At 40.8% G+C, this 24,931-nt stretch overlaps 1 protein-coding gene across 2 annotated transcripts in view; it reads right to left on the bottom strand.

Moving 5' to 3' along the window:
- tbc1d2b (TBC1 domain family, member 2B) overlaps positions 1-24,931 on the bottom strand; it is a 69,502-nt gene that overhangs the window by 9,504 nt on the left and 35,067 nt on the right. For both annotated transcript variants that reach the window (XM_047033902.1, XM_047033903.1), the window contains exons 6-11: positions 18,646-19,068; positions 18,202-18,312; positions 16,997-17,193; positions 16,358-16,852; positions 15,996-16,113; positions 13,725-13,910 (exon numbers count right to left, since the gene is read on the bottom strand). In XM_047033902.1, the coding sequence (XP_046889858.1) occupies positions 13,725-13,910; positions 15,996-16,113; positions 16,358-16,852; positions 16,997-17,193; positions 18,202-18,312; positions 18,646-19,068 (1,530 nt within the window). The remainder of the gene's footprint in view (positions 1-13,724; positions 13,911-15,995; positions 16,114-16,357; positions 16,853-16,996; positions 17,194-18,201; positions 18,313-18,645; positions 19,069-24,931) is intronic.

Raw genomic sequence — 24,931 nt, 5'->3', positions numbered from 1 at the left:
GGACAACTAACCCCTTTGATATCAGAAGGGAGGGGAGTTCTGTTATTATTTATGATCTTGACCTCCTTCCAGAAGTCAGTAAGATTGTTATTCTGCATCTTTCTGGCCAGCGAGTCTGCTCTCATTGTGTTTTCATTTCTCTTAATAAAACAAGTGCATATTTAAATCTAGCATTTGTGAGGTTTTTGTTATCAAGCAGCACTCCCTGTCTGGGTCTGCCTGCCTCTGACCAGACTCTAAAGGCTTCTCTAGCAGCAGCATGTTGCTCAGACACAAACTCATTCCAGACAGGCCGTGCGTTAGGGACCTTACTCTTGTGATTAATAAAAGGTTCACTGGAAGCATAAAGACATTTGACAATATCATCATACATGGCACAGAGCTTTTCAGCATGATGTTTATCCTTGCAGTTCATATCCGTGCACATTAGGGCATCCCTAGAAAATGCAACATCACTATGTAAGCTGTCAGTTAATAGAGAATATCTGTGCATAAGCTCTTTGGTCAACTTTGACGAGTCCAGTTTTCTTGGGGGGCCAGCAACAAGGGTACACTCTCAACATTTAGCAGCATAGCAACTGGTATGTGATCAGTGGTGGCCAGCCCATAACACATCTCTATACTTTCCAGTGAGTCATGAGCATCGGCTGTGGTTACAATATGGTCTAGCCAGGAAGTTGTGTGCCACGTTTCACTTATATAGGTAAAACTTGTATCAGGCAATAACGCTTGATATAATTAATTTAGTTTCATTACAGAACTGCTGCAGATGTTGTGCGAATAAACACTTATCTGACATGTCAGCATTAAAATCACCCATGACATAGACACAACATGAACTATTGTCCTCTATGAAGGACTGAATAAAAGCTAACCTGTTCTGAAATTCATCCTCATGGTCATAGGATTCATATGGTGTGTACACATTTACAATAGTACATTTATTTTCATTGTGATTAAACTCCAACCCAATAGCCCAGTCAACGTTAAGCCACACCACCTTTACCGTTGGGTCATATTTTATGTTCCACAGTATAGCTACACCACCAGCTATCCTCCCACAAACCATTCTCATGCTGAGATCGGTAGTGGACTCTCCAGCACCATGAAAGTTCTTGTGTAGGGAGTTCAATTTGTCCAGATCTTGCTTGGCCATCCAGGTTTCTTGAAGGCAGACAATGTCACTCTCGTCCAGCAATGTGTCCACCACCAAACGTCTTGATCTATCAGCAGCAGTATGTCCTACTCGGAGGCCACGAGCGTTGTAGGATACAACCCGCATTAATGATCTACCACGGACCCATCAGGGCAGCTGGCCGGTGTGTCTGTCTCCCTGGTCTCTACATATAGGCCTACATTCATCCCAGCATCATGACTGAGCTGAAGCTCGGTACCCTGAGAGCGGGGGGTATGCTCTGGTCGAGCTTTTTTGAAAGTATAGACCAAGGGTAATTACCACACCACAACTGTCCCACCATCACCCATAGGTGGCGCTACATTCCACGCCCTAAAGCACAAAGGCTTTCTGGAATGGATAGGCTAACCAAGCCCCCTCCCTTCACTGAAATAAAGGCCCTTGTGGATCTTGATGGTATTATATTTAAGATTTGGTATCCCATTGGTAATTCTGCAGCATAGATTTTTCTATACAGTTCCAATTTGTCAAGAATATACATTTTTCAATGGTTCGCAATGTTTGGAGGAATCCGCCATTACTGCTTGCAGTTATATTTATTATTCTTCTTCTTAGGACTGGGTGTCTTTGGCAGCCCCCATAAGCGCTTGGTCGAAAGTTGTGAAATTTGGCACACTCATTGGGGACAGTCCCCTGGTCCAATTCACAAAGTTTCATGTCCCATACTATGGCACTCTAGCGCCACCAATGGGTCAAAGTTGGAGTTGTGTTTACACACGCAACTTTTGAACCGTATGTCCTATTTTCAAAAATGAGGTACCATTGGATTCCCTAGATCAAGCCGAGTGCAATGCACACCATGGCGTCAATTTCCGGTTATATAGATTTTCCGCTATTTCCGGTTTTATCAAAAACCTCTGAAAGCCTACTCCTCCTACAATCTTTGTCAAATCTTCTTCAAAATTACCAGATATGCTCTTCAGACCAAGCCGCACAAAAGTTATGGTAGAGCATTTTAATCCCCACAACCGTTTGTCCGTGACAGCCAATCAAAATCAGCAGAATAGCCACCAAACAGGAAATGAAGTCATATCTCAGCAGTTCTTTGAGGCAGTGACACCAAATTTGATATGCCTACTCGGAACCTTATTTTGAGTATGTCCTCCGAAAATTGTGTCATGTGAGTAAAAGGGGGCGTGGCCGGAAGCATAAACGTGTTTTGGCTAATAACTGTTGAAGTGTTTACCTTAATAAAGTAATTTCTTTGTCTGTTGATGTCCTGTGAGATATCAAGCTTGACCATCGATAATGTTTCATAACAACCGAATTGACGCGGCCGCCATTTTGGATTTTATGGAAAAGTGTAAAAACCTTTTACACGCCCCAAATGTTGTCCAATGTTTACTAAATTTGGCACAGATGATCTTCAGACCAAGCTTCACAAGGGTGTCAGATGTATTTTCCATTTTCAAAACCGTTTGTTCGGTAAAGACGATCAAAGGCGGCGGCGAAGCCGCAAAAGACACGTGAGAGTGTAACTCAGCAACCATTTGTGCGATTGTCACCAAACTTGGGTTCCATCGTTCCCACGTGGAGCAGAGGAGGCCTGCGGTGTTATACCAGAAAAAAACACTTTGAACACTCACTACTTTGGAACGCAAACAGATATTTCAACCAAACTTGGCGTGTTGCATGCGTGCAACAGGGTGATTCGGTTAAAGGGAAGTGAGGTCATATCTTAACGCATCTTTGATGCATTGACTCCAAACTTGGTGTATGGATTCATGACCCTGAGGTCCAAAAAAGGTAGTGTCATTTGAGCTCTAGGGGGCGCTACAATAGGCAAAATTGTGTTTTGACCAATAACTGTTGATTTGTTTGGCATATTTAAGTCATTCCTATGTCTCGTGATATCTTAGGAGATCCCGCATCTGACGCATGTTAACGCGTAATACCAGACGAATTGTTGAGGCCGTCATTTTGAATGAGTGAATACAACTTTTTTCCTTACTCCTACACAATGTATCCAATTTTCACCAGATTTGGCACAGATTATTTTCAGACCACAATCACCTTGCCATGTAAAAATATGACTGAATTACAGCTGTTTAAACTCGGGCCAAATCTGACCATGCATGCCACAGGAGAAACGGCTTCCTTTTTGTATTCAGTAACTGTACACAGCAATTCCCAGCGCTGACAATGGCTCACTGGGATAGACTGGCTCCGTTGAAGTGCAAGGTCGTAGGTTCGAATCCAGCCAAAGTCTCAGGCATGTCATGATACTGGTTTATCTGTTTAGTGAAGCCAGGTATGTGACAGTAGCTGTCGAGCAGTATAATCATAATGGCCACGATAATGTTTCATTCTCAGGGAATTTATACTCATGAAGAGTCCGATTTATTGTGCTTTGTAGATATAGTGAATCTACATCTAGCCAGTGCATCGGATTTCTTGCATCATAACTTCTGAACAGATTTGTCATATATCACAAGATTGGTCTCTTCTGATTCTACGTGGCATACCAAGTCGAAATATATCACATTGTCCCGTGTCCACCATTTTGGGCGTCGGCCATTTGGAATTTTCATAAAAACATACTTTTTTGAACTCCTCGTTCGCCGTTGCTCCTATTTTCATGGACATGTAATCAAATCATTTTCAGACTACAATCACCTCGATTTGTCAAAATATGACTGAATTACAGCTTTTTATACTTAGTTTAAATCTGACAACGCTTCCCACAGGAAAAACGGCTTACTTTTTTTTTTACACAGTAACTGAACACAGTAATTTCTTGCACTGAGAATAGCTCACTGGAATAAGACGGGTTCCTCTGAAGTGTAAGATCATAGGTTCGAATCCAGCCAAAGTCATCACGCATGTCATGATACTTGTTTATCTGTTTAGTGAAGCCAGGTATGCCACAGTAGCTGTCTAACAGTATAATCATAATGGTAATGATAATGTTTCAATCTCAGGGGATCTATACTCAAGAAGAGTCAGATTTATTGTGCTTTACAGATATGTGTCCTCTAACCTCTAGGGGGGCGATCCCATGTCTGACACATGTTAACTTGTGATACCAGCCAAATTGATGCCGCCATTTTCATTAATTAATAAAAGGTTTTTGTCCTACTCAAAATGTATCAAATATTCACCAACTTTCACACAGATTATCTTCAGACCACAATAACATTGACATATCAAAATAGGACTGAATTACAGCTGTTTAAACTTGGGACAAATCTGACAACCGCTTGCCACAGGAAAAATTCTTTATATTTTTACGCAGTCACTGAAATCTGATTTCCAGCACTGAGAATAGCTCACTAGGATAAATTGGTGTCCTGGCAACGTCTCAAATCAAATCAAATTTATTTGTATAGCCCTTTTTACACGCAAGCATGTCACAGAGGGCTTCACATGCGCCCATAGAACTGCCCCTCAACCAACCTAAACCCTCAAGGAAGACAAGGAAAAACTCCCAGAAAAACTCCCACCGGGAGAAAAAATGGAAGAAACCTTGGGAGGAGCAATTCAGAGAGGGATCCCCTCCTCCAGAGACGGTTGGTAAGACGTCTGAGGTTCAAATCCAGCCAAAGCTGACAAGCTTGTCATGTCTCTGATTCTCTGTTTAGCGAGACTATAAGCCACTGCAAAGAAAGCCAGGTAAACCGCAGTCACTAGATGTCGAAAGTTTCTTCGGGGTCATCTGACCTGCTTGGCCACCACATTGCTGTTTGCAGCTATATTTGTCATTAGAATTGCTTAAACCTTCAATGTTATTTTCTTTTTCGTGTGTACGTGTAGTTGGGTTGGGTGGGGAATGGGAAAGGGTGGGGGGGGTGGATGGAGTGTTATTGGTGGCCAAGCCGCGAAGCGGCGAAGCCACCTTAAGTGTTTCTACGTATTCTTATTGGGCTGTGCTTGCCTTCGGCGGGGCACAACCTTTGTTCTCTCACATACATATTATTATTATTGGGTGTATTTTGCCTTCGGCAAGGGCACAACCATTGTTATTGTGAAATAACTATTGTTTTCCTGTTTCCTGTGGCTAGTGGTTTTCCAAAGTTACTAGTCACTCAGCAATTTCACTGGCCACAATTTTGTTGTTGGGAAATTACTTTTTATTTGATTAAAGTTGACTAGGGTTTGATACAATTTTCTTGAAGAACTAGATTTACAATCCTTTCAAATGTAAATGACCATTTTAAACAACCCAAATCAAGACAAGATCAAATGTATGTGTTGCCAAATCTTCAGCTCTTATAAGTGTGTAAAGCTCCTTTTGTATGAAAATATGCAAATGATTGAGACAAAGACCAAAAGAGTAGCTCATTGCATAAAACGGGGTGTAACAGTGGCGTAGCCAGAAATATATTTTTGGGTAAGCCTAGAAAAATATGGATACGCATCTTTTCAGGTTTTTTTTCTTATTTACTTTGCGATGTGCACCTGGTGCATAATTTTTCAGCCTACCCAGGCCTACCTGTGGCTACGCCCCTGGGATGTAAAGATGTATTGAAAATATATGAACAAAACTGAATTTCTTTTTGTCCAGTTAAATACTTATAAACAACACAATTATTTTTTTCTCTTTATTTTCGGTTTCACTTTCATAATTTTTTTGTTGTTGTATGTCCTCCGAGTTTTCCTACACCTGTTATGTAGCCTACCGCCACATTCTTGCCTTGCACTGAGCAGGGTCTTCAAGTTTGATCAAAAGCCCCACGAGACGAGCTTTCGCGAATATACAGTGGCCGAGACTGTTTGACACAGGGGGAAACGATACGTGCTGGTTGAAATACGTGCGTCTCACGGGTCAATGCATGAGAATCCTGCAATGAGTTTATTATTTTGTTTTGAGAAGATTACAATAAAAAACTTATAGGGAGAGATAGAATTCCACCTGCCAAAGTGGCTAGTAACGGTGCGTTCACACTGCAGCGGGGCGGGCAGAGCGGGGCGTCGGCTTCTAATTCATTTTCAATGAAACCAGGCGTTGACGCCCGCGTAGGGCATTGTGGGAAGGCGAGCAGGGCGGCAAAAGTTGGATTTTCTCAACTTTATGTAAATGAGGAGCGTGAAAACGCCAGCGATGGCCAAACGGGTTGGTTTCTTGTTTCTTGTAACGTAGCAACTGTTTGTTATGGTAAACATTTCTAGGTTTGACAATTTCAAGATGGAAGAGTAACTCATCGTATCTGTGTCTTCATACCCAGTATTGTATGATACGTCTTTGTTCGATTACAGAGACGTAAACAAAAAAATTATGCCTAGCGCAGGGTTGCTGAGGTTGTGCTGAGGTTGCCCTGATGTGTTGTATTTTGTACTTTAATTCAGTTTCTTCACATTACGTAACTTTCTTCTGTGCTAGCTGCATAGTCTAGCTAGCTTTCCCGGCACACGATTGACATTCAACGCTGAAATGCTGGCTGGCAGCCACTCGCTATCCATACAGTGAATGTGTAGTGGCAAGTCATAATCTACCGATTGATTTACAGAGATTTTGAGTAATATAATAAAAGGTTACACATGTCAACGTTTAAGTCTGATGCATCTTTTCTGCCAGCCGGAACAAGACCCGTTACATAGAGTGCGGGTGGCATTTAATGTTTCACTCGGCCTAAAAAAAGTGTGGAAAAGATAACCTATTGTGTGCTGTAGATACGATCATGTCAGATCTAGAAAACATATTGGATTTTTGCTTAATGTGTGTAAAAGTTGTATTTGTCTGCACATTTGCCATGACATTATACGAACTACAACAATGATTTAAGAGAACTACAGCTCTGAATTAATCTGTCTGACACGCCCCCGAGCGTGGTGCACTGTGGGAGCGGTAAAAAACGCTGCAGTGTGAACCAGTGTTGCCAGATCCGCGGTTTTCCCCCTCGGAATTGGGCTACTTTTGAAGTGTTGCCGCGGGTTGATTTTTTTGTCCGCTGGTTTGGGTAGACCTATTTTGCATGCAAATTACACTAATATCTTTAAATAAACATTTATATTTTAAATTAAATAGTTTATTTATGCCCAAATCCTACCAAACTGACTCCAGATCAGCACATACACACATGGACATGGGGCACGCACACATGCACACACGCACTGTGCGTGTGCACAGGTGCCTAATGCCCTCAGTCTCCTAAAAAAAATCTCCTGAAACAGTTTTTAATGCTGGCATACTAAACATTTGGTGTTACTTTGTAGATATTACAATAGATTTGGCAATGAAAGCAATGCTGTTGGACTTTAAAAGCAGTGTATATGGTTTGGCAGGGGCATATTTTGAGTTCTGATATTGGGCTGGTTTTGATTGGCCATTAGGCTGGTTTTGTCACACAGACCTGACAACCCTAACCGTGCGTGTCCACTACAGCGGAGCGGAGCGGCGTGGAGGGTCGGCTTCCAATCCATTTTTAATGAAACCGGGCGTCGACGCTGGTGTAGGGCATTGTGAGAGTGTAGTCAAAATATTGACAAAGTTTTAGGGGGGCAAAATGAGAAATAATATTAATATATATGTGAGATAACAATGGTTGTGCCCTCGCCGAAGGCAAAGCACACCCAATAATAATAACTAGAGAAGGTACAATTTCTGGGGAAATTGTAGGGTGTGCTGGCAAGCGTCGGTTGCTGATTAGTCCGTTTATTAACTGTAATTTTTACAACTGATATTTCTGTATATTTTATATAAAAATGCGTATTTACTATTTATGAAGATTGCATAGATTTTAAAGCATACATTTGTTGCTGCTCATTTACAATTCAAAATACAAAAAATGATGTGTGGAATGAAACGGTTGTCTTTTTATTTCCCCTGCAAGAGAATATTGATAAGTTATAGCAGCCTCAGTTGAAAAGTTGGATCAAACGAAGAAATTCGCAATCCGGTGTAAAACGGTCCTAACCTCTATGACACCTTAAGTTTTTCCCTTCTAGTGATATTTTCAAGCATTTAGCCTACTCATTCATTCATTAAGAACCCCCTTCGAAACAAGCTATTGTAACATTGATCACCTGCAGTATTTCAGACGGTACTATCTGCAAAATATGCCCGCAAAAACGTAAATAGGTTTGACATTTATTTAGGGGGAAATTCAAAAAAGGTTTACTGGAAGTGATCATAATTGGCTCTCAGTCTAGAGCCCTGCATGGAGAAGCTGACCCTGGGAAATTGTGCTACGAGCAAGCTAGCCTAGCTGCTGTTGCTAGCCAAACTTCACTGAGCAGCACTTGTGCTAGCTGCCGCATCATACCAGTGGAGAGAAGATTACGTTTCCTTCTGTAGTTTCAGTTTGGCAACTACTTGTTTACTCTCCTCTTTTGTCTTTATCCTTGGTGCTCCGTTCGAGGAGTTGCGTTTCATTTAGCAAATTGTTTTTTTGATTCACTTCACTCTTTTACGGTCTCATTTTAAACCAACTGATATGACGTGCTTTGCTGCGCAGTAGCTGCAATCGATGGAATAGTCCACAGTAGAAATCGGGTGAGAGGGGAAGCTTTGACACAAATAGAACAAACGCTCTGTTCCTTTGTTGATTCTTTTGGGGAAAGTTATGACTTTTAATCTATTTGTATTATTATTAGGGTTCCTCCGGTAGGAGGGAACCTATTGTAATTGTTGGTATTATTAGGTTCCTCCGGTAGGAGGGAACCTATTGTTATTGTTGGTATTCTTATTCTTATTAGGTTCCTCCGGTAGGAGGGAACCTATTGTTGTTGTTGGTATTCTTATTCTTATTTTTCTTCTCCTTGCGCCCCAATATCTCAAAAAGTCCCTTGTCATACATTTTCTAATTTGGCACATTGATACTACATCCAAGTGGGTACCCCCACACCAAATATGGGCCACATCGGACCATAGGGGGCGCCACAGGCCACGCCCAAAAGTCCAATTTTCAAAGTAATGGCATTTCCACCTTATTGCTCTAATTCTTCTGAAACTTGGTGTGCATGCCTCATTTTTCATGAGGAACAAAAAAGCCTCAAAAACCCATAAGGTCCGCCATGATGGATTTTCCTGTACAGTGATAATTTTGGAAACATTCTAAATTCCTCTGCTCTTGAACCAAAGGTCTTATTGACTTGAAATTTGGTACAGATATGTATCATTGATGTATTTCAAAATGTTACTTAAGGCAATTGAATCAAGTACAAAATGGCTGAAAGGGGTGTATTTATGTAAATGTCCACATTGCGTCAAATTGTTTGTGTCACTAAATCAAATGCATTTTTGAAGGATGGTTCAAACCTACTAGGCTTTAAGGTGACATGCCTCTGAAGTATCATGCAAAGTTTTAGCTTGATATGTCAAAATATGACTTAATTAAAGCTGTTTGAACTTGGACCAAATCTGACAATGCTCGCCATTGGAGAAACAGCTTTTTTTATTATGCAGTTATTGAACTTTGTATATTCCATGCCTGGGAATGGCTCAATTGGCTGAGATGTTGTGCTGGTAAGCAAAGGGTTGTAGGTTCAAAACCAATCAGAGGCATAGTTTTTTTTTTTTTTTTTCTGACAAAACGGTTTCTAGTCTTCAGATAAATCCTCCAGTTGTAAAACATAGCAATGCGTGTTTATTTGAGCCCATCACAACACTCCAATCGTCTGTTTAGCGAGACTGTGTAAACCACTGCAAAACAAGCCAGGTTCACCACAGTAGCTAGCTACTGGAGGTCAGATGGCTGAGCCATTAGGGAGTCGGGCTATTAATCAGAAGGTTGTTGGTTCGATTCCCGCCTGTGCCAAAGGACGTTGTGTCCTTGGGCAAGGCACTTCATCCTACTTGCCTCGGGGAGAATATCCCTGTACTTACTGTAAGTCGCTCTGGATAAGAGCGTCTGCTAAAATGACTAAATGTACTTGTAGTCTACGCATGGTAGAGATAACGCTAATGGTTATCTCTAATGAAGTAAATTGATTGCTCAAGTGGATCCCTTGTCTGTTGCACAAATTCATTTCAGTAACCTAAGCCAGGACACATCCCACTGATGCTAGGCATGATTTGAAATTCCCTTCAATGACAAGTTATGGCACTCCAAACAACCTTTTATAAAAACTATAAGTAGGTTATTCTTTACAGCAGCAACCCAGTCATCCTGTTGTCCCATTTTATAGGAAATTTATAAGCAGTTTCAACTTTGGCTGAATCTAACAACGCTTACCACAGGAGAAACAGCTTACTTTCTAATACAGTAACTGAACATGACAATATTCAACACTGAGAATAGCTCAATGGGCTGGGATGGTGACCTGTAAAGTATAAGGTCGTAGGTTGGAATACAGCCATAATCTTTTGACCTGTCATCATTTTGATTATCTGTTTAGTTCAATAGGATGACATCATTCTGAAGTACCACAAAGAATTTCACCTTGGTATGTCAAAATATGATTGAATTAGAGCGGTTTCAACGTTGGCTGAATCTAACAACTTTTACCACAGGAGAAACAGCTTACTTTTTAATACAGTAACTGAACATGAAAATATTCAACACTGAGAATGGCTCAATGGGCTGGGATGGTGACCTGTAAAGAATAAGGTCGTCGGTTGGAATCCAGCCATAATCTTTTGGCCTGTCATAATTTTGACTATCTGTTTAGTTCAATAGGATGACATCATTCTGAAGTACCACAAACAATTTCATGCAATTTCAACTTGTAATTCCTAACCTTTGTCCCAAAGCTGACCAAAGCTAATACTCTGCCCTTTCTATTCATACAATCTCAACAGTTGGTGTGTAGCAGAGAGGATAGAGACTGACTTGTAAGCTTATGATCATGAGTTCAAATCCCCATTCAGCCTATTGTTGTTGACCAAACATGAAGTAGTTTTGCTCTCTTATTGTCCAAGTCTCGATCTTCTACAGTGTACATGTTTATAATATTTTGCCATTTTGCGGAAGAACCCGCATCGCTGCTTGCAGCTATATTTAGAGCTATTATTGATCATATAGTATTTTTTATGGAGTCTTTCAAGGGGCCCCTTGTCAGCTGGGGACCCCTGGAAAAAGAAGAAGCGGAAAGCCATCTAGTATATAAGAGGCATATGTTGGATGTTGGATCATATCACACCATGGAAAACCAAAGTCGTCCGCACGTCTGGATCGTTGGTCTACTGGCTTGCGCGGCACGTGGAGGAGGTCGGACTGTACCCCGACCTTGCACTGGAGTGCCATATTGAATAGGTAGGGGTGAGGGGCATGAGGTGGGCAGACCATGTGCCTAAGCTCCGTGAGAAGCGTGGCATGCTTCCCAGCCCGGACATAATGGTGCTCCACGTCGGGGGAAACGACCTCAGCCAAGTGACCGGGCTAGACCTGACGAGGCGGATGAAGCGAGACCTGGGGGCTATCATGGAGATGTTCCGAAACACTCTGCTGGTGTTTTCGGATATCCTGGAACGCTGCGTCTGGAGGTATCAGAGGAGCGCCAGCGCATCTGGTATCAACAGGGCAAGACGTCGAGTCGACGCAGCGGTGTCTAGCTTCCTGGCCGACCGTGGGATAGTGAGCATTCAACACCTCCAAATATGACACGGTTTTGTGTGGATGTACCGACCCGACGGTGTCCACCTCGATCACGTTGGAAACAATGTGTTCTTGGGAAATGTCAAGACGGTCTCCGATGACTTCTGTGCTAGCCACAGCACACACAACAACGGCTCTTTTAAGAGCCACCCAAAATGTAAAAGAAAGCAATTCGACCGTTAAAAGTGCCGTTGTAATTTTACAACCATGGGGTCTTTCAGGGTTAAATGGTACCATCTTTACATCTTTGAAGTGTGTCATAAAAAGCGGCGTCACGTAGGCTACATTGCGAGCTCAGCTCACGGTGTCCGGTAGGCTACTCTTTAGAGCAAGCAACTCTACATGCATACGTCTCTGAGCTTGCTTTAAAATAACAGAAAACATTAACATACCATTAATAAACGTTGATACATTTAGATGCTTTTATGAATCAATATGTCCTACCACCTGAGAAACACGCTCCTACACATAATTAGACAAATGCAATATTAGACGTCCCATAGCCTACAACCTCATAACCAGGTGCAACAGGTGCTAAGGAGTTGAAGAAGCAGATGCCGTGTCTTCCTCTTGTTGGGCAACCAACAAGTTGTGTATATCGGATTACAATTTACTTTCTAAGTTTCCTATGGCAGTGCATCTTCATGAGCTACATTTGGCCTCCTTCTTTTCCAACCAACTAGTAACACCACTCCTTCATCTGAGTGATACATGTAATTTGTACAAAATTATTATCAAGGTAACATAATGGTTAGAACTGCAGTCATATAGCCTGGCTGCCAGCCCAACTTCCCCCCCGCCGACGAAAAAATTTGTTCGGGAAGTTGGGTCTAGAGGGTCTCGTATTGGGGACAACTACAGAAAACCAGAATCGGGACGGACCAATGAAATTGCCAGGGCGGGCTTTATACGATGATGGACAGATGATCAACAGTAACGTAATCAACAACGTCACGAAAGAGCGCTTGGGTTGAATTTGTTTTCAACAAACAACATATTACGTTGCTCTGATTGGTTGTAGGTCTATCCAATTGAGCGAAGAGGCATTTGTTTTACGAGTTCGGTTGAAACACGCCCCGTAGTCACAGCCCAACGGAGAGTTTTCATACTCATATTCTGACTAAAATTATGAGTATGACAACGTCAGGCTAGCAGTCATACACTTAAATGCTTTTTGAAATATGTAAACCATAGGAGACTATGGGCAGCTGGGGCAGCCGCGAGCACACCCTCACAATTTCCCCAGAAATTTTATGCTCTCTAGTTGGTCAAATAATAACTTAATTACATTAAGTTGTTACGTCAATTATTAATTGGCAGCATTTATGCCATTTAGAACATACTTTATTAGTGAAAAGTCTCTAAGTAGCCTAAACTTATTGCTTTAGGAGAAATAGGACGAAAATATGTCCAATATTACATTAGCTATTAGACTATTACATTAACCTGCTCCAAAATATAGGGTTAGAACTTGTTTGGGGGGGCGGGGGGGGGGGGTTCGGACAGACCTGCCCCCCCTGCAAAAAAATATCCTAGAGGAAACACAGAGAACGCACACACGCAATCTCAACTGCCGTGTGAAGTGCGTGTCCGTGCTATTCTCCGACATGCACTTTAACAATCACTGCTGATAGACAGCCTTTTGTACAGCCCTATTCCTGAAAATCAACATAGAGGAAACACTGTAATAATAATAATTAAACTAACCAATACATTAGATAACTTCGCAGCTTCGCTGCTTGGGCCATATTTAAGATAATCTCGACAATTTTTCTTTTTATTGAGAGGAAAAGCTTGGTAAACAAGAACATAGCAAACAATAGATAGGAGCCTCTCTTGTGCATCCTCACCCTACATTCTACAACCACTGACACTGTTTAAGACTTGTTGTATTACAGTTGTAAAGACGCATGAATAACTAAGTAAGATTGGAATTGTGAATAAATGTTAAAATCACATATACAGCAACCTTCCAAGCTATCCATATCAGGCTATCCATATGAATGTCTTACGTCCCAAAGTCACCCAGTTAGAAAACAATGAAACTTTGTTACCTTAGGCCCCTCATAGAGGAAGGCATCCCATATCTTGAAGAGGATGTCGCTGACCACACTGTCCACAAACACTACCAGGAACCAGTTGAAAGTGATGAGGGAGAAGTCAACCTTATACTGCTCAAAGTGTGAATGGAGTCTGGGCAGCTTCTCACTCATCAAGTCCTTAAACACACGCTGATCAACCTGCAAGGACAGAGATGATTAAGAGTCAACAAGCCATGTAGACCGAAGATATATGGGGACATTATTCTTGTAACTGGTAAAATGGACCTACTGAGAAGAGCAAAGGCACACACAATAATGCTAACCACTGCTATACATTATTATGTCATGCTGAGCCATGAGCAGCACCCTCTGTCACAAGGAGAAACAGGCATGTCCTGCATGCTCAACAGGGGGCAAACCAAAAATGTCTCCCAATTAGACCAGGGGCCGGTGGCACAAAACCCCTTAAGTTTTTTCCTTAACTAGTGACACTTAAAGGTAAATTTCTCTTTAGCTAAGGGATTAATTTAATGGTGTTGCACAGAATCCCTTAAATGGTTTCCTTAGCTAAAATGAAACATTAAGGGATTTACTACATTGAACGTGATTTCACAGCAGTAAAATTCAACCATTTCCACGGACACTGCGTTTGCTCAGTTGTATCGCTGGTTCATCACCTTACAAAAGCTAGAGCTAGTTAGCTCCAGCTTAGCTCTAGCTAGACTTACGAAAAAAAACTGAAGAAGGCAAAAAATAATTGTGCTTCTACGTTAAAAGAAAGCACATATTAAAAAGTACATTTGATCCACAAATAACTGCAAACAAAAAACAACGAATGTAGGACGAAATTGCAACAGATATTTACTCAAGAAGTTTGGTGGAGTGGTCAATTCCAGAAAAAAATATATATATGATATGGACTGTAAAGAATACATTGTGCTTATTCAAATTATGCATTGTGCTTATTAACTTAAAAGTTTGCTTAGGCTTAAACATTGTGTCTCACACAGGGTGTGGGGAACATTTTACATTTACATTTATTCATTTAGCAGACGCTTTTATCCAAAGCGACTTCCAAGAGAGAGCTTCACAAAGTGCATAGGTCACTGATAATAACAACAAGATAGCCCCACAGCATTGCGGGTAGTCAAAAAACAAGAAGTACATATTGTGAACAACCAAAAAATAGTGCTAAAGGGAAGAAACCATAAGAGCATGTAGTTAAACAAGTTAAAATTACACAACATTAATCTCTAAGTGCAGGTGTACCTGTAGGAAAGCAATAAAAATAGGATTAACTAAAAAAGAAGAATACAACAGTTTAAATCAGCTACCACTAACAGGTACAGGCTGTATTTGTGTCTTACTCTTCATTCCAGAAGTAACCTTGAAACCGGGCTAAGACGGCACCCAAGCAGGTGGGACGCGCCAGCAAGACCAACTCCTTGATGCATGAGAAAGCTCAACCCTCTTTTCATCTTTTTATCTTACTGTACTGTATGATATATGCTGGGGCAGGGAGAGATAGTTAAGTTGGACTTCGTGAACCAGCCCAAACTCTGTTGCGGGTAGGGAAACGTAGGCAACCCCAGAGCTCTGTACTTATTGATTTCCAACTGCTGCATTAAAGCTGATATTATCGTACCTCTGCAACTCCAGACCATTCTTTCTAGAACACAGATTTGTGTCCTTGAATACTATCATTACATATTGGAATAGACACAACAATTAAAGTCCTTCAACTGTTATGTCCAAAAAGAGATAACCAATTATCCAATAAAGTCCAATAAAACTGGTGATATCAACTTTACTTGTAGGTCTTGTTGCTAGCCTACACAGTAACGTTTAAGTGAGAGCTACTTCTTCGAACTGTGTAGATCAAAATGAGATCTATACTCTGCATTTACCGGCGTGAGTCTAGCTACTTACAGCGGAAGCCGACGCATAAATAGCCTTCATGTTTAGACTGCAGCACAATAGCCTAACAGTGCTATAGGTGTGGGATGGGTTCATTTATCTCCATAAACTCAGCCATGTTGCGGTAAAGAATAAGTCAGAGGTGCCTTAAGTTTTCTTTCTTACTTTGTTTGCTAAGGGCTTTCATGCAATGCTTTAACAAACATTAAGGGGATCCATAAGTATAAGACCAAGATAAGGAGAAAACCTTAAATACTTAAGGGAACATTTAAGGAAACATAAAAAAAAGACTTACCGGTGCTTTATATTTTAAAGAAACCTTAACTCAGACTTTAAGGAAAAATCTTAATTTAAGGTTGTGTTCACCTGTGAGCCCAGCAGAGTCTTGGTGTAGTAGTCCCGAGGCATGAAGACTTCTACAATGGCTATGAGGCACCAAAAGGCATCTTCCTGGTCTAGATAGAGAAGCGCAATGGCTGCCAGCCTGACAAGAGAAGAGAGAGTCATAATAATTAGCACCATAATCTAGACTGATTTTAAAAAGCTGAGGATACATAACAAAATAGCTCCCAGTAGGCACCTGTAGCAAAATAATGTCACCTTTTTAATCCCGAGCAATAACTTTGAAAAGAAAGTTGATAAACATTCATCCAGTCATCTCTTATTCTACTTTATGTGCAGCATTTGGCAACAGGTCACATGCTTAAAAACCAAGGCCCTCCCTCTACCTGTTGAGGCCTTGGCAGTAGCCAATGTCTGGGTTCCTCCAGGAGAAGGCCATCAGAACGTTCCTGAGTTTCTGGATGCCATCTGCGCTGGGGGAGGAGTAGTGCTTGTTGTTAGGAAGAGTTCGCAGCAGGTCCAGCTCGATCTGTTTGGAGGCTGGGTTGGGTTTCTCCCGGGCCACACGCAGGAGGGTTTCATAATAGTCTGTCGCTAAACTGTCACGGAATTTCTTGACATGGAAGGCCACGCACCAGCGCCACACTTTGGAACGGTGCACATGAGGCACGCCGTTTCGCATCAGGGTCTTGAGCTCTGGGGAGCGCACCATCTCCCTGTTCATGATGCTGGAAAGGTAGTTCTCCCACTTCACCCCCACAGATACCTCCTGGTCGGTCAGGGAGAGTGAATGCAGGTCCAGGGCCCTCACTTTGGCCACCAGCTTCTCCTCCTCATCCTCCTCCTCAGGGACCGTTTTGAAGCCATACACGTCATACTCACTGTGCAGAAAAGAGAAGACACACAGAGAAGATTCAGGTCAATGAGTCACCAAATCATGTTTGTGTACATGTAAAAATATAAATTGAAAACATAGTTCCTAACTCTATAAATGCTGATTAAGTGGTTACAGTAAAATACAGTACCTGACGGGATGTGGCTTGATGATGGTGTGTTCTTGCACGTCAGCGGTCTCAACTTGCAGGGCGTCCTCTAGCAATCTGGAGATTACCTCGCTGGCCTGAGTCTGCTCTGAGGATGAACACACTGGGGTCTTCACCTCCTGGAGCAGAACCAGGTACTTACTTTCCACCTGGCACAGCTGGGCCTCTAGGACTGTGTACTGGCACAAAAACATGAGTACACAAAGGAATGATTGTTTGATCAACTAATATTTTATTTGGATGGCATTTTCAAATGAGTAGACACATGGTTTCTCACAAAAGCTGAGACTTCCTCTAAAAGTATGTTCCTGTTTCTATTATCAGTAGCAGTTTAACACCAACGAACAATCAAACCTCATGCACCACAGAATTAGGGATGGGCATTTGATTAAATTGTCTTAATCGATCGTCGGGAGAATTGACGATCAATTTTCAATTTATCATTAACATTTTGATATTAAAATTCACTATTTATAGGCTATATTAAAATGCAGTGAAAATATAAAAAACACAGCGTGTTTCCGCATTGAGATCTGTAGCTATTACAAGAACAACAACTATTTTTGTAACTCCTAGAAGCGGAGCCGACAGCTAGAAGCCGGTGCTCAGACACAACTGACCCTCGTTTTTTTCCCGGCTAATTAACAAAGCTTCATAAAAACCTTTGCCCTCAACGATACTTAAGGGTAGCATATCCATCTCGATGGACTTGCAGATCCGTTGGGTAATTTTCTCTGCTCATCCGTGCTAACACCGAGAGCAGGATGCACCGCCACTAACCAGGGTCGGATGTACATTCTTCAAGTGGTAGCCTAAGTCATTTGAGTCGTGGAGGAGTTGTATTTATACTCAGCTTTGCAGTGTTGGCAGTGAACAAAGTAATTTTTCAGTCAAAATGGTCTCACGCTACACTTCGCCGTGACCTCTTCATGTTTACTTTTGAAATACATGGAAACTCGCCGGTAACTGAGTAGGCCTGTGGCGTTTTTTTCCAAACATTGGCTTTGTTTGGTAAAATGTTTAATTGCTGCCACATAGCGAAATCCATTGCATTCCTTCAAGACTCACACTACGCAACAGAACACGTTTTATCGATGAACAAATAATGTAATCAACAAAATTCTTAATGATCGATAATCAATCGTCGATTAATTATGCCCATCCCTACACAGAATAATCGATTTTACCTTTGCCTCCATTGCTTTCTCTCTGCTCTCTGCATTCCTGCGTAGAACGGTAAGCTCCAGGATCTCTTTGTTCAGGAACTTGTTCTGAGACTTGTATCCTTCAAGACTGTCCTACAAAAATACATGAACAATACTCAGCGGCGCCGTATAGGGGAAAAAAGTTTGCACAATTTTTTTTTATGGGGCCCAAAATTCCTGGCGGCGCCCCTTACAGTACTCCCCAGGTAGTCCCCAGTACTAAAAATAATTACGATTTAAATGAAACGAATGTCTGGTTTCAAAATCCACCTTTGCCAAACTCGATGTGTGACTTCTGAAGGACCAGCTTAGAAAGTACTAAGGTAAGAAAGTTCATTCACTTCCTTCCTCTCAGCCAAGTCATCTAGTTATATTTAGTATTAGAGCATGTATGCTCTCATGTGTAGATAGTAGTGCTGTGTTTACCTTGAGGTTGTGTAGTTCCTGCTGGTCCTTGTTAGGGGGTGGTGAGCTGCCCTCTGGGGATCCGTCCCAACCCTCACCACTTTGCTGGGAGAGCTTGATGATGACTTCATCCTTGGCCTGGATGGTCTCCATCAGCATTCCCAGCTGGTCATTGATCTCACCCACCTTGATTTTCAGGCTCTTCAGCTCTTGCTGTAGGCTCTCCTTCTCCAGGCCAAGCCGCTCCAAGTGGCCACACAGGGCCTTGATCTGCTCCTCTCTCTCCTGGAAGAGAGCCTGGGCCTGGGCTCGTTCCTGGTCTCCCCCTGGGCCTGGTTCTAGGCTTGAATCTTGACCTGGGGTTGAGACCGCAGTAGGGCTGCCTGCTAGATATTGTTCAAACTGGGAGCTCCTCAGGGTCTGCTGTAGAAGCCTCACCAGCTCCTATTAGAGATAAAAAAGGATACTTATCAAGATGATGCAGCCTTTGTCAATTACGCCCCAAAACTATGGAACACAGCAAACACGCTAAACATTTTCAAAAGACAGCTTAAAATCTTTTCACCAAAGCATATAACAAATTTTATCTCAGAAGGTTTTATAATTTTTATTAGTTGTATAATTTTTTTTATAGATTTTTGGGATTCCTGCAAAGACTGCGGCTTGTGTTTGACTTGTAATATTGTTTTTACATTTACATTTATGCATTTAGCAGACGCTTTCATCCAAAGCGACTTCCAAGAGAGAGCTTTACAAAAGAGCATAGGTCACTGATCATAACAACGAGGTAGTCCCAAACATTGCAAGCAGCCAAAACATGAAGCATACATTGTGAAAAACTAAACAAGTGCCAAAGGGAAGACCCATAAGAGCATGCAGTTATACAAGTTACAAATTAAAACAACGTGAACCCCAAAAAGTGCAAGACTGTACCTATAGAAGAACAATCAACAGTAAAAATATTTCACAGCGAGTACAAGAGTTAACTTCATTATAACTAACCTACAAGAGCAACAAGTCTCTCAATAAGAGGCATTGTGATCCTGGAGGAAACTAACATCAGGTCCAATCAAGCATTCCTTAGTGCTGTTGTACTCCTTTTACTGATTGTGTTACATTTTAAACCAATGTGGCTTGAGACACCGCGAAGACTGTGGCTCGCAGGGTTGGGTAGGTTACTTTTTAAATGTAATCCATTACAGTTACCCATCCATAATTGTAATCAGTAACGTAACGTTTATATTACCCAGACTCAGTAGTGTAATCTGATTACTTTTGAATTACTTTCAAAACTTAGTTCATAACCAGTTGAAGTTTGTTTACATAACCTAGAATAAGACTAAATAAAAAAACAAATTCTGTTGCACACCAGGGGCCCGTTCTCCGTACGCCGCTTATTACATCCGAGATCAAATGACACATCCAAGATGACATAATTGTGCTAATCATGATCTGGCTAATTTGGTTCTTCCAACACCCTTGTTGTTTATGATTAGTATAGCTGGATTGAGTTATGCGTTGGTCAAAAAGGGGGTATGTATCGATGGTAGAAACCTTGATCAGCAACGCTGCTATTGGCTGCTCACATAAATCTATGGCTGCTCACCATGGCCAAAAAGAGCGCCCCGTATTATCCGCAAAAGAGCCAACCAGAGCAAGAGCTTGCTCGAAGGTTACTAAATTGGAAGATTTAATCAAAACGCCTCCAAACACCTCAAAGTGTGCAAAAGCCAGGAGAGGGCTGGCGAAAAGTAACAGACAAATTCAATGTAGCGACCACGTTAGATGTTTTCTCGCATTACAGTAGGCTAGGACTATTTCTTTGTATTTTCTTATTTTCATAATTACTTTGTTTATCATCTAATGTCATATAATTTAATGGGGTTCCAACAAATTAATGATGTAAATGACACCCTCACAAGAATACGATCTCAAAAAGTATAGTAACCTGTCTCGCTGTGCTAATTGCATCTGTCTATCACGCAATGTGCGATTAATATTAAATGATGCTAATTATTTTTGTACCTTCTGCAACTGATTGTTGTTGTAAAAACGGACAAGTGATGGCTGTGACAGGCTTCCTGTATCACCTCTGCTTGTAAAGCCGCAATCAAATCCTGTTTACATAAAATAAGCCTGCTCCCAATCAGGTTTAAGCTTACGGACCTGTTGCTATGAAAGCAAGTCCAGGATGAGCTTCGAAGAACCGAACAATCATGACAAATTGTCAGCAATCAAATCCATCTTATTGAGTTAGCGACATACGGAGAACAGGAAACTGTTGCAGCAGGACACACAGTGGCACCCAAAATTAAATAGAAAGGTCACCCCAATTTATGTCAATAAGGGCATTACACTCTAAGTGGACTGATGGCCAGTGTACCAAAAGATAAAATGATATATAGAGGGTCCAATAATGGCAGTTGACATATAATTCACGACATTATTTACACACTTGTATTTACTGTTTCAGAAAGGCATAAAGCACTTTGCATTTTGATAATTACTCCAAAAACTGCAGTTTGGAAACAATTACCCAAATTATTTTATTCACTTATTGTGGTCACTGGCCACTAAATGGCAGATATATAATCTAAAGAATTGTACATAACTTTTTATTAAAGGAACACTGCAGACCCCTAAATAGATCAAAATCATTGTGAAAATCATGTTTCTGACATAATAGGCACTAAAAACACCTTCTTTTCTGGTCTTAATTAATAATTTAAGACCAGAAAAGACTTTTCTGGTCTTAATTTCTGGTCTTAACTGAATTTCTGGTCACTTACAGAGGCTGAGTTAGGGATTACCGAAAGCGCTGAGGTGTTTTTTTAGTGCCTGTCGTGACGGAAACATGACCAGCACAACAATTTTGAGCTGTTTAGGGGTCTGGAGTGTTTCTTTAAGCTGTTATACATAATGCCTTACATTTAGTCCCTATAATTACTTATTTAGTTCAAATGGGAAAAAAGTGTTAAACTTGCCAATCTTAAAATAAGGATGACCATGGGATATGAGTAAAGTATGGTTAAAACAATTTTTTTTACTATTCATTAAGTACCATAGTGTAAGGGTGGGTGTCAACCTGCCCCCACCTCTCATATGCTAAAGTCTGGAGTTTCTGGGACGGTCTCAACTTGATGGCCCTCACACCCCATTTAGGATAAAGTCTGATAGGTTGTCCTTGTGTACAAAGGGAATTGTAATGCATTGTTCTGTGGATTCTTTATCTCCTGAGACTTTCTCCTCAGTTCTCCCTTGTCCTACTCTCCTACTCCTTGCTCCCCACCTTGCTTTCTCTCTGATTTACAATGATCATGGTAGAGTAGGTACGATTTAAAGCCTTCTTTTTGTAACATGTTTGCCTTGTAATTGATTTCATTCATTTGCAATGTTATTGAATGCATATGTAATTTGAAACTTTGTCCATTCTTGCTTTGAATTTACCCATTAGGGTCCAATAACTGTAATTCTATTTGTATTGGCATTATTCGATTCATGTTAATACACTGTTCAGTTTCCCATCTTCCTTTAAATCATAGGCAAATTTGTTTTGTAGGTTTGGCCAATATTTAACCCCCTACAATAGGATTTTTAGTAACCACATAACATCAATTTTAATGTCTTATTTGAGGTCAACGTAAAAACTAAAATATATACACCGTATGTTCCGGACTATAAATCGCTCCGGAGTATAAATCACGTTAGTCAAAAAATCGTAATGAAGAGGAAAAAAACATATAAGTCGCACTGGACTATAAATCACATTTATTTAGAAATGTATTTCACAAAATCCAAGAACAGACATTTAATCTGGAATAGCACAAAGAACAAATACACAATAGCACACAGAACAAAAGGCTGAATAGGTGTCCAGTATGTTAACGTAACACATTAACAGTTATTCAGCTACATAATAGCATAAAGAACATACCTGGGAGGCTGAATAGGCTAAATTAACATAACAAGCTAGCGAGTCCAACAAGCAAGTTACCGGTAAGCTTGTTCACCAAGCTCTTGATCTCATTCCACATCACTGAATCCGTTGAACTCGTTGGTTCATATCAGTCAGTAGAATTAACATAAAAAGTTAAATTACATATATTTTTATATATAAGTCGCACCTGACTAAGTCGCAGGACCAGCTAAACTACGAAAAAAAGTTTGACTTATAGTCCGCAATACGGTATATATTAAAGAAATTGAATGATGTCTCTAAACTAGAATCTTAGTTCATATCCTTTTTTTGGTTATTATGGTTAACCTTTTTTACCATTCTTGGAATGTTGGAAAAGAAACATGGCAGCTAGATGTTACCCTTACACAAAACTACTAATGGCTGTCAGATGGCTGAGCGGTGAGGGAGTTGGGTTAGTAATCAGAAGGTTGCCTTCCTTCCTTGGGCAAGGCACTTCACCCTACTTGCCTCGGGGGGAATGTCCCTGTACTTACTGTAAGTCGCTCTGGATAAGAGCGTCTGCTAAATGACTAAATGTAAATGTAAACTACAGTCCCTAACAAGCTAATTCTTTCAACAACCCTGACCAAATTCAACATATTAGCTTATTATGAAGAGCATGGCATCAGTTTTGAAGATTTGATTAATCTAGCTTAATCTAGCTAGTTTAACCGGTAGTATATGGTAGTGACTCCTTTACCAATGAAAATGTAAAACATACATACATCACAGCAAGCAACTTTTATCACAAACTCCATATTTGATTGTTTGCTACTGGGCATTTATTAAAAACGGTCAACTTATGATGAAAGCAAAAGAGCAGTGATCATACTAGTTAGATAATGTTTGGTTGTAGCTAGGACTGAAATGTGCCCAGCAAATAATTAATATAAATTGGATAGTTGAACTGCTAACATAGTCTCTGCCAAGATACAGCATACCGTTCACCACAATTAATAGTTGTTGTACTTGACAATGTTTCAAGTTAATTAGTTTGCTTGGATTTTCTCCCCCAGAGCTTTTTTGAAGATGTACATGCAATTTCCTGCATTCTGGTGCAGTTACCACAACTATTTACCATAGTTGTTATACATATACTGAGGGGCTTGACATCAAAATATTTTGAAAACTAAACTTCCCAATAAGCAATGGGACATCTTCAACTACCTGTCACCTTTCAGCACTCACTTTAGCAACAGAGCTGTCTCCACTGCCCCTGCATACTGCCCCTGCATGCTGCCCCTGCCTCTGACTCACTCTCAATCTCAACCACCTAGGCTAATATCAGGAGACATGGATATGCATTGAGCATTCTTTCATATTGATAATTGAAATAAGCTAAATGTAGGTTGTTCATATGAAGATTTCTGAGATGTAAATCATGTTATCAGCATATCAAATCCAAAATTGGTATAGGTTTAGTAGCCTAATAATTATGTAGGCTACATAGCATTTTTGCTTCTCCCTAAAGCATGACTGGATAGTTCAGAAATGTTCAAATGTGTGTTCTAACCTGTAGTCTTTTCCACAGATCACATCCTTAGTATGTAAGTTTTCAGAAAATACATAGTTTAGGTGGTTGAATCAGTTTTCCTAAATGGCACAGCCCAAAAAAGTATCAGCCATAGACTCCACTTACCAATACCGAATTATTATTATTATTTATTTTATTATGCATGGGCAGAATACTAATATGGAGAGAAGGACGTGTCTCTTGTCTCATTAGATAACATCCTGATGGTATAAACTTTCAGAGAATATATGGTTTTAATGGTTGAATCAGTTTGGCCTTCATGTTACAGACAAACATGTAGCAATGAAATTCTGCGATTTGCCAAAATTACAAGTTGAGCAACCTTGTTTAATTTGGAAGACAATTCTGAAATAAATGCTTCTCTTTCCTTCTTTTTTTCAGTTGTTAGAAAAACTAGCATGTTAGCCAAGGTTAACTCCAGATTAGCTCAGGGTTGTTATGGCAATTGAAAAAAACACCAGCAATTTCTTTTGTAGCTACTTGGAAAAAAACATCCTTACATTTAAATTTAGTCATTTAGCAGACGCTCATATCCAGAGCGACTTACAGTAAGTACAGGGACATTCCCCCCGAGGCAAGTAGGGTGAAGTGCCTTGCCCAAGGACACAACGTCATATTGGCAGGGCAGGGAATCGATCCGGCAACCTTCTGATTACTAGCCCGACTCCCTCACCACTCAGCCATCTGACTCCCGTCCTCCATCCTTGTCATCTCTTTCTGCCAGAAACAGACACCTAGGTCTGAACACGGCCAAAAGCACAACATATTTCAGACCCAGATTAAGAAATCAACAAATGCTGTTCCACTTGTAATGG

This window comes from Hypomesus transpacificus, chromosome 14 (assembly GCF_021917145.1).
Source record: "Hypomesus transpacificus isolate Combined female chromosome 14, fHypTra1, whole genome shotgun sequence".
Taxonomy (NCBI): Eukaryota; Metazoa; Chordata; class Actinopteri; order Osmeriformes; family Osmeridae; genus Hypomesus; species Hypomesus transpacificus.
The sequence above is the reverse complement of the archived record's forward strand: the minus strand, read 5'-3'. Positions and strand labels throughout refer to the sequence as shown.